This window comes from Limulus polyphemus, unplaced genomic scaffold (genome assembly GCF_000517525.1).
Source record: "Limulus polyphemus unplaced genomic scaffold, Limulus_polyphemus-2.1.2 Scaffold9278, whole genome shotgun sequence".
In the NCBI taxonomy this organism is placed as follows: Eukaryota; Metazoa; Arthropoda; class Merostomata; order Xiphosura; family Limulidae; genus Limulus; species Limulus polyphemus.
In genome coordinates this window covers 1-17432 of record NW_013674888.1, presented here as the reverse complement: position 1 = coordinate 17432, position 17432 = coordinate 1, and the positions used below count along the sequence as shown (strand labels likewise).

The following is a 17432-nucleotide window of genomic DNA, read 5'->3' as shown; positions in this document are numbered from 1 at the left end:
AATATTATTTGTTAGAAGAACACCAATTATGTTGGAAGATAGTATTATTTATGTTAGAAGAACAATTATGTTGGAAGATAGTATTATTTTATTAGAACACCAATTATCTTGGAAGGTAATATTATTTGTTAGAAGAACACCAATTATGTTGGAAGATAGTATTATTTTATTAGAACACCAATTATCTTGGAAGGTAATATTATTTGTTAGAAGAACACCAATTATCTTGGAAGATAGTATTAATTGTGTTAGGAGTACCTCAAGTTCCTAAGTTTGTTTGTATTTGAGGGCAAGGTTACACAAAAGGCCCACCAAGGATATCGAACCCTAATTTTTAGCGTATTAGCCTTGGATCTTACCGCTGAGCCACCGGGGGGAGGGGTGGGGACCAGTTTCCGAGGGATAATTTATTTCTGATGATGGAAGAACACTGAAATTTTCATAACGTTACGTTACTCATGTTTTGTATTTATGGAGTGACTCTTAACAGTTGTCAAGAATTATCTCCCAAATTTGGTACCAATTTTAAAAAAATATATATTTCAGAAATCAGAAAGATGTGGAATGTTTGGTGAGTTCGAAAGACCTTGGAAGTATAATTCGTACAGACGTCAAATGGCAGCCTGGACATTCACCACCTTTTGATTACAACTTCTTCGGGCCAAACGAGTTTGGAGTTCCGTATCCTCCTCGTCCATTCATTCCCAAACCCCCAGCACTTCGAGTCGAACGATTTGAAGTAACTAACTTGGAAAACGGAATCAGGTAACGTTATCAATCATTTATGTCACTTGCCTTTTTTTAATGGAACCGTCCGTAACTATTAAAACAAAATAAGTTAGTTTTGTCTGTGTAGGTATGAAGACGGTTTATGGAACAAAAATTTACCCTAACACTAGCGGAACAAATATTATAAATTGTTTTATAACTATTATATTTACAATAATATTTTACCCAGTGTTAGGGTAAAATATTATTGTAAATATAATAGTTATAAAACAATTTATAATATTTGTTACCGCTAGTGTTAGGGTAAAATATTATTGCAAATATAATAGTTATAAAACAATTTGTAATATTTGTTCCGCTAGTGTTAAACGGTACAAATATTACAATTTGTTTTATGACTATTATATTTACAATAATATTTTACCCTAACACTAACGGTACAAATATTACAAATTGTTTTATGACTATTATATTTACAATAATATTTTACCCTAACACTAGCGGTACAAATATTATAAATTGTTTTATAACTATTATATTTATAATAATATTTTACTTATAACATAATTATTTCTTTAGGACATGTCCAATACTTATGAATATGACCGAGCGTAGCCTAGTGGTTAGCTTACCCGAATATTGGTTCGCGTCCCGTGGCTGCAAAAAATGCGCTCCGCACTTTGTTTTGGAGTCGTAAGTGCGCTATAAGAGTAACGGTTAAACCTCCCACTACTTGGGTAGACAAGAATAGTCCAAAAAGTTGGCGTTGGGTGCTATTAACTAGCTACCATATGTCTAACAGTTCAGAATTAAGGATAACCATGCGCAAATAGCTCTTGTGTAACTTTGCGCACAAGTTCTAAAATAAACAACAAACAAAACGAACTCTCTGGATTCGATCAAATACTAGCGATTTAAGAAAGTTTCGTATATTTTTCATAAAGTTGTCTTTAATCGACCATGTTACTTTCGCGAGAGAAAAACATGTTTAGTATAATCTTTAAAAAAACAAAACGATATGTTTATATTATATTTCTAATGAATGAAGTATTTATTATTGTATGTATATATATATATATATGTATATCAGGTTTAAAACACATCAATGCGCAGTTAGAGCAAAGTGTTAATCATTGTAAACTTATTACCCTTCGTTGGTAAAAAGAGTAGCCCAAGAGTTGGCGGTGGGTGGTGATGACTAGCTGCCTTCCCTCTAGTCTTACACTGCTAAATTAGGGACGGCTAGCGCAGATAGCCCTCGTGTAGCTTTGCGCGAAATTCAAAACAAAACAAACTTATTACCCCCGGCACCTGAGCGGTAACCTTGGGGCTAAAAACACTAAAATTCGTGGTTTGATCCATGTAGTGGGCACATCATACATAGTGCATAGTGAAAAAGAACCGATATTTACCTCCGCCACCGAAAGTGGACGGAGGAGTATGTTTTCACCCCTGTGCGTGTGTGTTTGTATGTTTGTCAGCAAGTTTTCTCAAAAACGGCTTAATGGATTCGGGCAAAAGTTGGTATACATCTGGATTATGACCCAACCTAGAAGTGATTAGTTTTTGGTGGGTCTAGGTCACAGCAAGGTCACGAAAATCCCAAATATAATCCGTATATGTTAACACTATTTTTGCTCCATAACTCAGTCTAAAATGATCGCATTTTAATGAAACTTGGTGGAAATATATAGAATATTATTCCTCATTCCCTGCTAAAAACGGTCCGCGTCCGTTGATAACGACGGACATACGGACAGATTATCGTTTTTTTTGTTTTTTTTTTAGGGCCGAATATGATCAACGCTGCGTGGTAGAGGTATGCGATCTACTGAGTGCCCCTCTAGTTTGTACTATAAACACAGTAGTTTAAAATGTTAACTGCACCAGTGGTATTCAAACGCATTATTTATCGCTGTAAATGCAAGTTTTAGCGGTTGTTTTGCACCGCATCTGGGCACATGATTAGCGTGCCGGGCTGCCGTTCGGAAGGTGCAAGGTTCGAGTCTGAGACTCACTGCTGAACATACTCTGCAATTTCGTCTGTAAAGGCACTTTACAAATAATAGTCAGTGATGCTTAACCAATGAAACGTGCGCTGCAAAGTGTTTCATTTTCTTTGCTATTCTAAACGAAAGATACCTATGCCTGGACTTTGGATCTGTGATCTCGCCTTTTAGCCCAAGGCAAGTTGAAAATATAACGATAAAGAACAACAAGGGACCTTTTGTTTCATATAGGCTGTCCTATCCGCTAAATTAACCCCTCTCTCCTAAGCATGAAGAAAAAAAAAACCTCAAAGCTAGCATCTTGTGATTTAACTATTTATCAAGCTTACCCTTAAACTCCCTTAAATAAAATGTATCCACCACACTCGAAGGCAGCCCATTCCAAAGGCTAACCATTCTATTATAAACAATAAAGCTGTCTTAGCTGAAGAAGACTTCTTCCCTGCCAAAATTCATACTTGCGTCCCCTAATCGTCCCATTCTCACCATTAAGTAAAGTTGATGCATCAACACTATCAATTCCCTTTACAATCTTAAACACCTCAATCAGATCCACTCTAACTCTTCATTTTTCAAGAGAAAACAATTTGAGAGACCTCATATGAGAACCTTTCCATTCCAGGTATCATTCTAGTAGCCCTCCTCTGAACCCTTTCCAACAATTGAATGTCCTTTCTGAAATAAGGAACCCAATGATGAACACAATACTCCAAATGTGGCCTAGCCAATGATATTATAACCTCTTTAGACTTGCATTCAATATTTGAGGATACTTTTAAAAATATTATGTCTTTATTGTGTCAGTAAAGCTTTAAAGCCTTTAATCATATAGAACAGGCAACAGTATGTTGGAACAGGCAACAGTATGTTGTTATGATATTAATAATGTTTGAGTGATGTATTTAGTATTTAAAATATAAAGAAAGGTTCAGTGACAAATTATTCAATTTTATCATCTTTTCAGTGAGCAGTTTTGTGCAATCGGAAAACCAATTCTTTATCCTAACCAAGTGAAGCCTTTCTTTAAAGGAGGGGAATGTGCTCAGCCGTAAAGAACAATGTGGAAATTATTAACAACTATAAACATTTTTTTATTAAAAAAAACAACAACAACAAGAAATAAAGTGGCTGAAATTTGTAGTGGTGATTAGAAACGTTAAAAAATATACAATATTTTTCAGGAACCTTTTTCCATTAAGAAATTAATTATTTCATTTGTAGTACGTAATAAAATATAATAATATTGAAGTTTTGTAATTTTCTAGGGTTCCGTTTAAAACGCTAAAAATTTCATTCTAACAACACTAAAACACTAACTTTTTTTTACATTATGATGACAGTGGTATTTGTTTAATATGTAATTATTACCATTTTCCACAAAACATATACTTTACATAGACACATTCTCACTGAAATACGCTTTTGTAACTCCAGTTTTGTTTTGCTATCTCTATGTCTTTCTTTACAGTAAACAACGTTGAATAGGTTTGTTTGTTTTTATTAATACTAACAAAATAGAGACAGTTTCCAAGCTTCTGAATATAAATATAAACAAGAGCAATTAGAGAGATTCCATGCTCTCGCCCCGCCGCTCCTTTTCGAGATTGTATGCGTTTATATTGGATGACGTCAAATTTCACGTTCGAAAAGTCAGAGAAACCTTCTCAGATCCATAATGATCGACGATCCGGATCATTTCTTGTGGTGTGATCAGGAGTCTCAACCTTAACGTGTCCGTGAAATTTGGTACAAATCCGATCACACTTTACAAGAGTTATTAACCCAAAACCGCGAAAGTGCCCCATCTCCCAATTATATAAAGAAAATGCTTCAAAGTGATCCAGAATTTGGATCCGGACCAGATTTGTGGAGGAATTATCCTATACTGACTTGCCATATTTAGTAAAACGTTCGTGTACATCGGTCTGTTAGTTTTCGAGATACGCGCGAGGAAACACCGACAGATCCCCCCCCCCCCTCCCCCTCCGGAGGCGAGGGCAATAAAAATGTTTTGTTGCCTTACATTTCTCCATTTACTTTAACACTGCTGAATGCAATAAACATTTAAAGGCCTAAACACTCAGAACATATATACAACTGTTTTTCGTTTATTTGTATAAAAACAAATTTGACCACGAGTTTAGAGCTGGCATCTGACGAAGGCTTATGTCTGAAAGTTTTGCACTGTTTATCTTTTTTTTAATAAACAAATGAAAAACTGTTTTTGTATTTTGAGAAGTTAGATCATTAAGTCTCTATTACATAGCCAACTGTACTCTCATAAAAACGTTGCATGAACGAAAAGAAATTAATTAATATACATTTTACACTAAGACTTACTCATTCACACACACATATATAAACTTACACTGAGATATCAATACTTCTCCATATACTTAAACTTTATAGAACATACATTTTACACTAAGACTTACTCATTCACACACATATATAAACTTACACTGATATCAATAATTCTCCATATACTTAAACTTTATAGAACATACATTTTACACTAAGACTTACTCATTTACACACACATATATAAACTTACACTGATATCAATAATTCTCCATATACTGAAACTTTATAGAACATACATTTTACACCAAGACTTACTCATTCACACACATATATAAACGTACACTGAGATATCAATACTTCTCCATGTACTTAAACTTTATAGAACATACATTTTACACTAAGACTTACTCATTTACACACACATATATAAACTTACACTGATATCAATAATTCTCCATATACTTAAACTTTATAGAACATACATTTTACACCAAGACTTACTCATTCACACACATATATAAACGTACACTGAGATATCAATACTTCTCCATATACTTAAACTTTATAGAACATACAATGTTGTGTAATATTTTTCCACATAACTTGACTTTATTGAACGTACACTGTTGTGCCAATATTCCAACATTTACGAAATGCTGAACGTATATTAATATTTCTTCTCCATTCACGTAATTAAAAAATAATAAACTTACACTATTGTACTAATAATACTCAATTCACGTAACAAAACAATATTAAACTTACACTATTGTACTAATAATACTCCATTCACGTAACTAAACAATATTAAACTTACACTATTGTACTAATAATACTCCATTCACGTAATTGAACAATATTAAACTAACACTATTGTACTAATAATACTCCATTCACGTAATTAAACAATATTAAACTTACTCTATTGTACTAATAATACTCCATTCACGTAACTAAACAATATTAAACTTACACTATTGTACTAATAATACTCCATTCACGTAATTGAACAATATTAAACTAACACTATTGTACTAATGATACTCCATTCACGTAATTAAACAATATTAAATTTACACTATCGTACTAATAATACTCCATTCACGTAATTAAACAATATTAAACTTACACTATTGTACTAATAACACTCCATTCACGTAATTAAACAATATTAAACTTACATTATTGTACTAATAATACTCCATTTATTTAAACAATACTGAGCGAATCCTTCCCTGTTTACTGAAATTACACAGTTTAGTGAGAAGAAAAAATTACATTTAATGTACTTAACATGCATCGTTCCAGTGATAAGTGTGTTGTATTTTTTTTCCATTAGTAAATAACAACTAATGATTGTGAACGTACTTAATCATCAATGACAAGTTAATATAATGCTTCCAGACTTGCTTAATGTTAGTAGGATTTACAGTGATGTCTTTGATGTAAATCCATTGAAATATCTTTACTGATCTGCTTTTGTTTATGTTATAGTCTTGTCGATATTAAAATTTATAACTTTTCTACAATATACATATGTTTTGCATGATTTCTTTTTAATGAAGGCCTACTCTTTGCCTTATCGGATATTACAAATTTCATGTATTTCAAACCTTGTGAAACTGAAGCCCCCTCGCGTCACCAGTTTTTTTTGTTTTTTTTAAGATTAACCGTATCTAAAATATTTTAAAGTTAAGACGAAAATTAATATAAATAATAACATAAGTAGTAATGTACACCTATAGTGCAATATATATATAGAATGAGCTGAGAATTTAACGTTTTCTCATCAATTTCGTCAGATGGAGAGTTCTTAACACATAATCGCAAATTTCTCTGTCACTTGCTATTAGGAAAGATTGGTGTTATTGTATGAAACACAGTTACAGATAGGCTAGGTTGGCTTCAAGTAAACATTTCTAATAAAATGTCTTAAAGATTCTGCTACATTAAATATCTCCAATTACTAACTGAGGTACCGTATATATCTGACTAAATGTTTTGATAAAGCTAACCCTAAATGTTAATAAGTTGTTTCACGTTCAATAAAATACCGTGTAGTATAAAAAATTCAGGAATTCAGCGAACAAAACTTCAGTTGAATATCTGTTTTCAATAATTTGGAAAACATTTTTATTGATTGCCTTTAATTTCTCATATAAAGTTAACAGATAGACGAAGATAATGAAGTTTTTGGTAACGAATTTGGTTCGTCTTTTATTGTGTTTTGATTAATGTTGTTGAGTTATTATTATTATTATTAAAAAAGTGTCAATTGATTAATAGACTGGCGATTCTTCGAAACCAATTTATGAAACAAGTTTTCCTAAACATACCGTACGTTTTGATATAAATATTTGTATGTTTTGTATATTTGTTGTTAAGCACAAAATAACATAATGACTATCTGTGCTGCCCTCCAGTGGCACAGCGGCATGTCTGCGGACTTATGGTGCTAGAAACCGGGTTTCGATATCCGTGGTGGGCAGGGCACAGATAGCCCTTTTTTGTAGCTTTGTGTTTAATAATGATGATAACAACAACAACATATCTGTGTTGTGCCCATCATAGGCATGGGCTCCGGGTTTTAGCATTACAAGCCTTCAGAATTATCGCTGAGCCATTAGGGGGAGCAAAATATTTGTATAATCAATAAAATTACCAACAATTACAATGATTTTGTAAAAGCTAAAACTAAATCATAATACATGCTATTTGTAATAGATTAAACAAATAAATAAACTGTTATTTCGAAATATAATTTAAAACAAATCATTTAAGAACAAGTGTTTGCTGATTTTTTTTTATTTGTAGATTTCTATGTTGGATATCGATTTTATCATGTTTATTGATGTACCTTGCTTTAATATGGTACTCTTAATGTTGTGAGAAAAAAAAATTCCAATTTTTCTTTTGATCTTCAAGGTCATTTAGAGGTAATTTTAATCTTCAAGATCATCTGGAGGTGATTTTGATTTTCAAGGTCATTTAGAGGTATTTTTGATCTTCAAGGTCATTTAGAGGTAATTTTAGGTCGTCAATTTAAAAAAAAAAATGGCACATGGGTCCATGTTCTTGGTTTTGAACGTATGTTGAACAAAAAAAAGGTTTGAATTTTACTAGTTTTTTTTTTTATATATATATATGAGTATTTTTTCACCAAAATGTAAATGAAAAATAAAGGTACGGTCGTAAAATCAAAAACGTATTTTGTTTTATATTGTTTCCTTACTAAAATAAAAGGTTACAGAATCATCTTTATATAGAGAGAGACACTCAATATACCCCTATAGAATTTTAAACAAAAACGTTTAATTTTACATACATCTTTAGTAAAGATTTTGCACTTGACTGACACTGTATTGTTTGTTTGTTGAATTTCACGCAACGCTACTCGAGGGCTACCTGCTGTAGTCGTCACTAATTTAGAAGTGATATTCTGGAGAGACAGTTAAAACTATCCATTGCCAACTCTAATCGAATAGTAGGATTGACCATCACATTATAACGCCCTTACGGCTAAAAGGGTGAGTATATTAGATGATGGGATTCGAACTCGCGACTTGCAGATTCTGATTGGAGCTCCCGAATCACGAGACCGATTGACATTGGACTATACTGGTTACGCAAACTTGCCCGTTTATAGAAGAAAAGTTCTTGTTTTATTTAATAAATACCAAACCCAGTGACATTAAAATGTAATAACGATAATATCTTGTATGCACTTTTATACGTACTTTATTAAACCTGATATTCCTTAAGGTTACCCAATCAAATATGAGGATGTACCAAATGCCAAACAACATATAATAATAACAGCTGCTCCATCTACAACTGAATAGTTGTTGTAAAAAACGAGCTTTTAATATTTCATTTTTGGAACTTGCAAAATATACTGTATTCAATAATAGTTATATAAGATATAGTTTCGACGCTAAACTAGTGAAATTGATCAGTATATCAACCTGCATAACTCTCATTGCTCTTACTGTTTCTGATCCTGTTAACTGTTTCTGTAAAACCTGTTAACGTGAACTATAAGACTTCCTGATGTTCATACTGAAGTGTAATATATACATTCAGTCATTCTGCCAATCATGCATTACAGTGCATTAATATTTTCACACTTTTGTGTTTGCCCTACAAACACCCTTCTCTTGTAGGCCATTCCTGCTCTTCTGCGTGGACACTCTCCAGGTCTACATTTTACTTTCCCGCAGTCACAGTTTACAATCTCTATTATCACATTTATCGCTGGTTTCATCTACGTAATGATTAGCAAAGATCACCCCTTCACACACACACACACAAACATCATATTCTTCCCAACCATATAAATTTGGGTTTAGTAAGTCTGGTATGAATTTGACTTCATTGCGCCATAATATTGCCTAGTAGTGAGCATCCTAGATATCCTGATTAAGGACAGATTTGATTGGTGAAAGATTAGCCTCAGCTTGAATCTTCTTGAAAAGATACTACCTTGGTTTACCAAACTGCTTCAGCTTAGTTCCTGGCAACTACTGTATGACCTCTGAAATTCGGACGATTTGAGGCTTCAGGACCTTAATCCCAAAACTTGGAAAATTGTCCGAAATTCGGATCGCCTGCGAGTTTTGCTTTTGCCTTATATTTTTCAGTTATAGTATACTATATTTATATATTGCACTCATTGTTGTAAACAAGGGATAATTCCTTTTGAGATAAATGGGTTTTTGCCAACTTTCACCTTTGTGAGTTTTGACTGTTCAGCTTCCTGTCTTGAGCTTTCGGTTTGTCATTTTGTTCCGGATGCTGAACTCTCTAATAATTCTCTGTGAGATAAGCACCCCATTGGCACAGTGGTGTGTCTGCAGACTTACAGTGCTAGAAACCAGGTTTCGATACCCGTGGTGGGCAGAGCACAGATGGCCCATTGTGTAGCTTTTTGCTTAAATTCAAACAAACAAACTGTGAGATAAAAGTATTTTAGTTAACTTCTTCAGCAGCATTTCTCCTTGTAATGTCCTGTTTTATGTCTTCTTGCATAACAGACTTCATCACCTTCTCTGAATGGATATATTTTACGAAGCACAGTTTTGATCTGTTGGATTTTCTGCTCCTCGTACTGCAAGATTGGTATAAATATCTCATGGCAATGCTTTCTTATTGTCCTGCCAATGACAGCAAGCTATTCAGAACCAATCAAGAAATATCATGCAAATTTCCAGGGTTTTGGGGTAATGCTCCTGATACCTTTGGGCATTTTTAGTTGTCGTGTGTGTGCTCCAGTGCTTGATCTACTCTGATGTTGAAGAATTGAATGGTGTTCTTGGTAACACTGAGAAGTTCCCTTTCCTGAACTCACTCTATATGTCTGTTTCTGTGCTCTTGAGACCGTATGTCTTGTCTATGTACTCTATCTCAGCCAAACAAATAGGTGCACAATTTTTTCTGTGACATTACATATGAAAACCACAAACTCTGTTAAGTTTCCCATATAAATTCTATCATTGTCATGAAAAATGTACATGCACATCCAAACAATTTTTTAACATTGGATGTTTTGTATTTTATCTGGAGAAGACATTGACTATTTTTCTTGCCTAGAATCAGAATAAATGAACTTATTGATCACTTCTTTGGTTCCTTCCTTGTGTCTGTTGGTACAGAATGGTCTGAAAGGTTGTGAGATCCATTGGAGTTCGTAATAAAGAGCTGGATCCTCTTTCACAACTACATCCATCAACAGGTCATAGAACACTTCAAGAATAGTTGTATGGGCATGGGTATCCAATGCTCTCTTGGTGTGCCTGCCTTCAAGAATATGACTTGCAGTAGCAGGGCCAAACACTCCTACTGCAACCCATGAACTATCAATGTTTGCAATGAATGATCCAAATGTTCAAAATGCATGCATGACTGTATGGAACTCTCCAAAATAAAAGATCAAGTTTTATTGCAGTTCCGGTTTTAGATTTGGGTATGCCAAAATGAGAGTAGTGGTAAATTCCTTCTTCAGTTTCTTGAATTATTGGTCACAATCAGCAGTCCAACAAAGATTATTTGACTTATTGAGTAAGTTGTGTAGAGACAAGTTAGGTCAAAGTATGATTTTACAAAATGATGATAGTATGAGCACAGTCCAAGAAAGCTTCTTACCTCATTTCTGGTTCCTTGGTGCTGGCCTATTCCAGATCGAGTCAATATTTGATGGATCTGTAGACACATCTTCTCTGCTATGTGTTCCAGTAAACTTGATGGAATGAGTCACACTTCATAGGATTCTGTTTAAGTTTCTCTTTCCTCGACTATTAGAGAACCTTCTTAAGCATCATTTAAGGTCTTCCCATGTGTCATTCAATAAATGAATATGACATGCTAGGGTAGCTCATACAGAGCACTCTTAATCATTGGAATGTAGCAGGACCATTACATAATTCTAATGAACAAAAATTCAATTTGATACTTTACAAATTAGTATATATATTGTTCTAAACACAAAAGAGCTCAAAACATCAAAATAAGAAAATACCGTAAATCAAAAAAAGTTTGTTTGTTTTTGGAATTTCGCGCAAAGCTACACGAGGGCTATCTGCGCTAGCCGTCCCTAATTTAGCAGTGTAAGACTAGAGGGAAGGCAGCTAGTCATCACCACCCACCGCCAACTCTTGGGCTACTCTTTTACCAACGAATAGTGGGATTGACCGTCACATTATAACGCCCCCACGGCTGAAAGGGCGAGCATGTTTGGTGGGATGCGGATTCGAACCCGCGACCCTCAGATTGTGAGTCGAGCGCCTTATAGTAGTGAAGAGATGTATGTCAGAATGGCAGCAGTATAACTTATACAATGTCCAGAAAGCTCATTAAATTTTTCTTCTTATTTTTATTGGCTTTAACACAAAAAAGTCATCGTTACTACAGTTGTGTAAATGTTTTGAAATATTATCAGTTGTGTAGGAAACAAATAACGTATGAGTGGTAAACTGATACGAAAGTATATAAAAAATTGAACAAAAAGTTAACAGTCCGTACAAGATTCCAAATTTCAAAAATATTGTAATAATTTAGAAATTATGTAAATGTTCTCATATTAAGGTAAATAACTCAGTGTGTTGTTTGCTTGCGAGTCGATAAAAGTCTTATTTACCTAAAACAACTTAATTTCGAATTTATTTAATTACTTTGGGTTTCCTTGTATATAAACTTGCAATGTTAACGAACCATTAAATTCCCGTAATTCCCGAACCATTAAATTGATGCGATTAAACTAATTTCGAGCACAAAAAATCAAATCCTCCAATCAAATTTTTAGATATAAAGCATGAAAGCCAATGAATAATAAATATATATATATATATATATATACATATATTGTTTGTTACAAAAGAGTAAGTTCATTTTATGTCCACTCCCCGGTAAGTTTATGTGCTTATAGTGCTAAAACAGGGGTTCGATCCCTTTTGTTGGCACAGCACAGAGATAGCCGATTACGTAGCTTTGAGCTTCACAACAAACAAACAAGAAATTTTCAAACGACCATAGACATCGTGAAAGATTTTGTTTTCATCCAAAATAATTATGTTCAACTCCTTTTACACTTTTCCAAAGTGGCTCAGTGGTATGTCTACGGATTTATCACGCTACAATTCGGGGTTCGATGCCTACGGTGGCCACGGCCCAGATAGCCCGTTGTGTAGCTTTGTGTTTAACAACAGAAAGTTTTAAATTGGATAACATAATATTTTATCAGACATAGTTTTATGATCATATATCCAACAGACGCTCTAAGACATTTATAAATAAACGCAAATTTTGTTTAATATACTGACAGGTTAGAAGCTGTAAGTAATGTTTTTTTAATCGTTATATATATTCTTGAGTGATAATAGTTTAGTCACTAAGCATAAAATAATGTCATATTTTAGGTTTCCGTTTGCTTTCCGAACATTATTTACATGATAAGTTAAATTTCTAAAAATAGCGCAGCGATCCCTTCTTATCGCCTATTGATATTTGGCGAAGTCCGAGATTATGCTAGTTGCACCTATTTTGTTATATTTACTTCTTATTGCCTATTGAATTTTGGCGAAGTCCGAGATTATGCTAGTTGCACCTATTTTGTTATATTTACTTCTTATTGCCTATTGAATTTTGGCAAAGTCCGAGATTATGCTAGTTGCACCTATTTTGTTATATTTACTTCTTATTGCCTATTGAATTTTGGCGAAGTCCGAGATTATGCTAGTCGCACCTATTTTGTTATATTTACTTCTTATTGCTTATCGAATTTTGGCGAAGTCCGAGATTATGCTAGTCGCACCTATTTTGTTATATTTACTTCTTATTGCTTATCGAATTTTGGCGAAGTCCGAGATTATGCTAGTTGCACCTATTTTGTTATATTTACTTCATAACCTAAATTACTTGTGTAAAACAATTATTTTCACCATTAACATTAGATACTATAACAAAATTATATGATCATGTTCAATTGCTACCAACTTTCCTTTATATTGGAATATTTTAAGAAAATAATTATATGATCACGAAAAAAAGGGACCAACAACAATTATCAATAAATATTGGTCGTGTCTTGCCGTTTCTTGTTCTTTATTGTCTTTTAGTTAAAATTGTTGCATGTTACTGCATTATAACATGACTATTTATGTAATACACTTTCAAACTGTTTACCCATCACTGTGTCTGTCTTGAGGATGGAACCCCAAAATTTAGCGATATATAATTCAAATTCTTACGCGTGGTAACACTTGCATGCCCCCCAGTAGCACAGCGGTATGTATGCAGACTTACAACGCTAGAATCCGGGTTTCGATACCCGTGGTGGGCAGAGCACAGATAGCCCTTTGTGTAGCTTTGTGCTTAATTACAAACAAACAAACACTTGCATGTAGGTCGATTGTAAGAAAGCCAAGAAGTTATTGCCTGTTTACTCCTTAAAAACAAAATAAAAATCGTTTGAAAATCCGAGTGGTGGCGCTTCTAGTGTGTATCTAATAAAAAATTACAATGCATATAGTTTCACAGCAGTTTATTGGAGAAAACTAGTGAGGAGAATAGCATCTCATGAGTTTTTGCTGTTGTTTTTTTTTGTCCATATTACCTCAAGCTAAAAGAGATATATCTTCGTAATTTTACAAAACAATATCTAATTTAAACCTAGTACTTACTGAATCGTTCGGTTGTCAAAGTTAAAAAGAACCTTTGTTTTACAGCAACCGAATTTCTCTCAATCGATCTTTCCAATTACGAGCGAAATGCATCAAATAAACGTGACCATTACTACCAGTAGTGGTGCATTTTCAAGCACCTTTATTTTCCTCTTTTAACCTGACCATTACAATTAGCAGTAGTGGTGCATTTTCAAGCACCTTTATTTTCCTCTTTTAACCTGACCATTTCAATTAGCAGCAATGTATTTACATGCATATTTATTTTCCTGTCTTAGCCTGACCGTTGCTATCAGAAATAATGTATTTGCATACATCTTTATTTTCCTGTCTTAACTTGACCGTTACAAGCAGTAATACATTTGCATGCATCTTTATTTTCCTGTCTTAGCTTGACTGTTACCAGCAGTAATACATTTGCATGCATCTTTATTTTCCTGTCTTAGCTTGACTGTTACCAGCAGTAATATATTTGCATGCGTCTTTATTTTCCTGTCTTAGCTTGACTGTTACCAGCAGTAATACATTTGCATGCGTCTTTATTTTCCTGTCTTAGCTTGACCGTTACCAGCAGTAATACATTTGCATGCATCTTTATTTTCTTGTCATAACCTGACCGTTACTAGTGGTAGCGGCTATATACATATATCTATATATATATTTTAACCGTCCTCAAAATAAATACAGATGTTTCAGAATAATTCGCAAGGTAATAGCATACCATCGTGTCTGATGACGTGGTACATGTAAAATCTGTCGTAGAAGGAAGAGTGTGGTGTAATTTACTTCTTTATTCTCACTCTTGTACGTTTTATCTGCACAACAAGGAGAAATTTGTAGCTGTGTTGACATTAAGAACATAACCAAAACTTATTAATTTCTTTTTTACGCAAGATATTTGGACAAAGGTCATCTGCGATAGCCGTCCCTAATTTTGAACTGATAAACTAGAAGGAAGGAAGCTAATTCAGAGCATACACCGCCAACTCTTTGGCTACTTTAAAGAACTGAATAGTGGAATTTGACCGTCACTCTTATAACGCACCCAAAGTGCGGAGAAAGAATTGGCAACAACGAGACGCTAACCATAGACCATCGAATTCACAGATATGCACGCTAAGCCTGAAGGCCACGCCTGGCTCATACGCGAAATTAGAAGAGTTATTGCTTCGTTGAAATGGTACTAATTTTTCTTAACGTTCACTCGTTAAATTTGCCACGATTACTAAACATCAACTGAAAGTCTGTCGTAATTTACAAAAAAAATATATAAAGTGAAATCACCATATCATTTACAGGAATAATGTTCATAAAGATAAGATGTAAAAATGTGAGATAAAATCAAAAACACATAATACTTTTTGCAGCATTTGAAATTATTCTCATGTATGCAACGTCCATCTTGTTTTTATCATTAAATCCATGTTTGAAATTTTGAATTATATTCGCTTTTTTTTAGAATTGAAATCCATAAACTTTTTTGTGTGTGTGTGTGTGTGTGACGTTGTACGCTCTGTACTTCTTGTTACATAAAGCTACGTCAGTGATGCCCTTGGCATCAATACCTTTTTTTTTTTAATACCTTGTCAGTCCCCCCCGCTTAGTCAGCGGCAAGTTTACGGACTTACAACGCTGACATCCGGGTCTCGATTCCTTGCGATGGACAGAGTGCAGATAGCCTGGTATATCTTTGCACTAAGTAAATAACAACAACAATAATAATACCTATATATATATGCGTTTCTCGTTAGTTTCATACTATAGCTGATGGTTGTGATGCGGGAAAAGTTTGGTATTTGCTTAAATATCAAATCGATCCTGGATTCGAATAGTGAAAATCGTTATCATCTTTCACTAGCGATTTCTTACTCAAATCAACAGGAACGAACGTATGGTTATCAAATCAAATCTCTTTTAATTACGGTCTCCGGTGGGTCAGCCGTAACTTAACAGACTTACAACGCTAAAATCCGGGGTTCTATTCCAGGCGGTGGACAGAATGCTTCTAACCCATTATGTAGTTTTCCAGAAATAAAACTCCATTTAATTGTGAGGAAAACACTTTCGTTAGGTTGTATTCCAATATATGATTGATTCAGCTAAACTAATAACGTTTTGTCTAATTACAATATGAATGAATAAAATGAAACTCAAAACTATTGTTTTTTAAAGAGACAGCCCAGTGGCTCAGCGGCAAGTCTGATGAGGGCTCACACCGCTAGAAACCGGGTTTCGATACTCGTGGCGGGCACAGCACAGATAGCTCGTTGTGTAGCTCCGTGCATAGCAACAAACAAACTTATTGAGATAATTCCAAGAATTTTAATTCAGAACAGTTTATTACAATACCAACTGAGCATATTATTATTTTCGCCCTCTATCGGCTAAAGTCCGGTTGCCCTGATAACAGTATATCGTGCGGGTGCTTATGGCATTGTTCTATAATTTCCCAACATTTACCCAGCAATTCAGACTGTGGCTGCAGGGCTTTCTACCTGGGAGGTCTAGCGAAGCTCGTGCATTCCATGATCCAACGCCGTCGTTGCAGGCAATTAGCGAGCTTAATAACTACGCTCCGTGCACTGTCTGTGCTTGCTCAGTTGATACAGTTATCCTTTTCCATGTTTAATTTCTCTCTCGCCCTAAGCGTTTTTTTTTCTGATACACCCCCCCCCTCCAAAAAAAATAGCAGGGGAACTTTATTTGCTATATTTTTTAGTACAAATCGTGTAAAAAACAGGGTAAATGTTGGATTCAAAAAATAATGTAAAAATCCCAAAAAAATTGCACGAAAAACTGTTGATCATTCAAAGTAGATCTTCCAGTCGTTGTAGCCAGACTTGATAGAGATGAACTTCGAGTGTTAACAACAGATAACATTAATTAGTCAGACTCGATAGAGGTGAACTTCGAATGTTAACAACAGATAACATTGATTAGTCAGACTTGATAGAGGTGAACTTCGAATGTTAACAACAGATAACATTGATTAGTCAGACTTGATAGAGATGAACTACGAGTGTTAACAACAGATAACATTAATTAGTCAGACTTGATAGAGATGAACTTCGAGTGTTAACAATAGATAACATTAATTAGTCAGACTTGATAGAGATGAACTTCGAGTGTTAACAAGATATAACATTAATCAGTCAGACTTGATAGAGATGAACTTCGAGTGTTAACATAGATAACATTAATTAGCCAGACTTCATAG

At 34.1% G+C, this 17432-nt stretch overlaps 1 protein-coding gene across 1 annotated transcript in view; it reads left to right on the top strand.

Moving 5' to 3' along the window:
* LOC111083368 (hepatic triacylglycerol lipase-like) overlaps positions 1 to 6575 on the top strand; it is a gene marked incomplete at its 5' end in the record, with an annotated part of 12918 nt that extends 6343 nt beyond the window's left edge. Inside the window, 2 exons of the mRNA XM_022379865.1 lie at positions 547 to 765; positions 3703 to 6575. Coding sequence (XP_022235573.1) covers positions 547 to 765; positions 3703 to 3790 — 307 coding nt within the window. The remainder of the gene's footprint in view (positions 1 to 546; positions 766 to 3702) is intronic.
* Positions 6576 to 17432: the final 10857 nt, after the last annotated feature.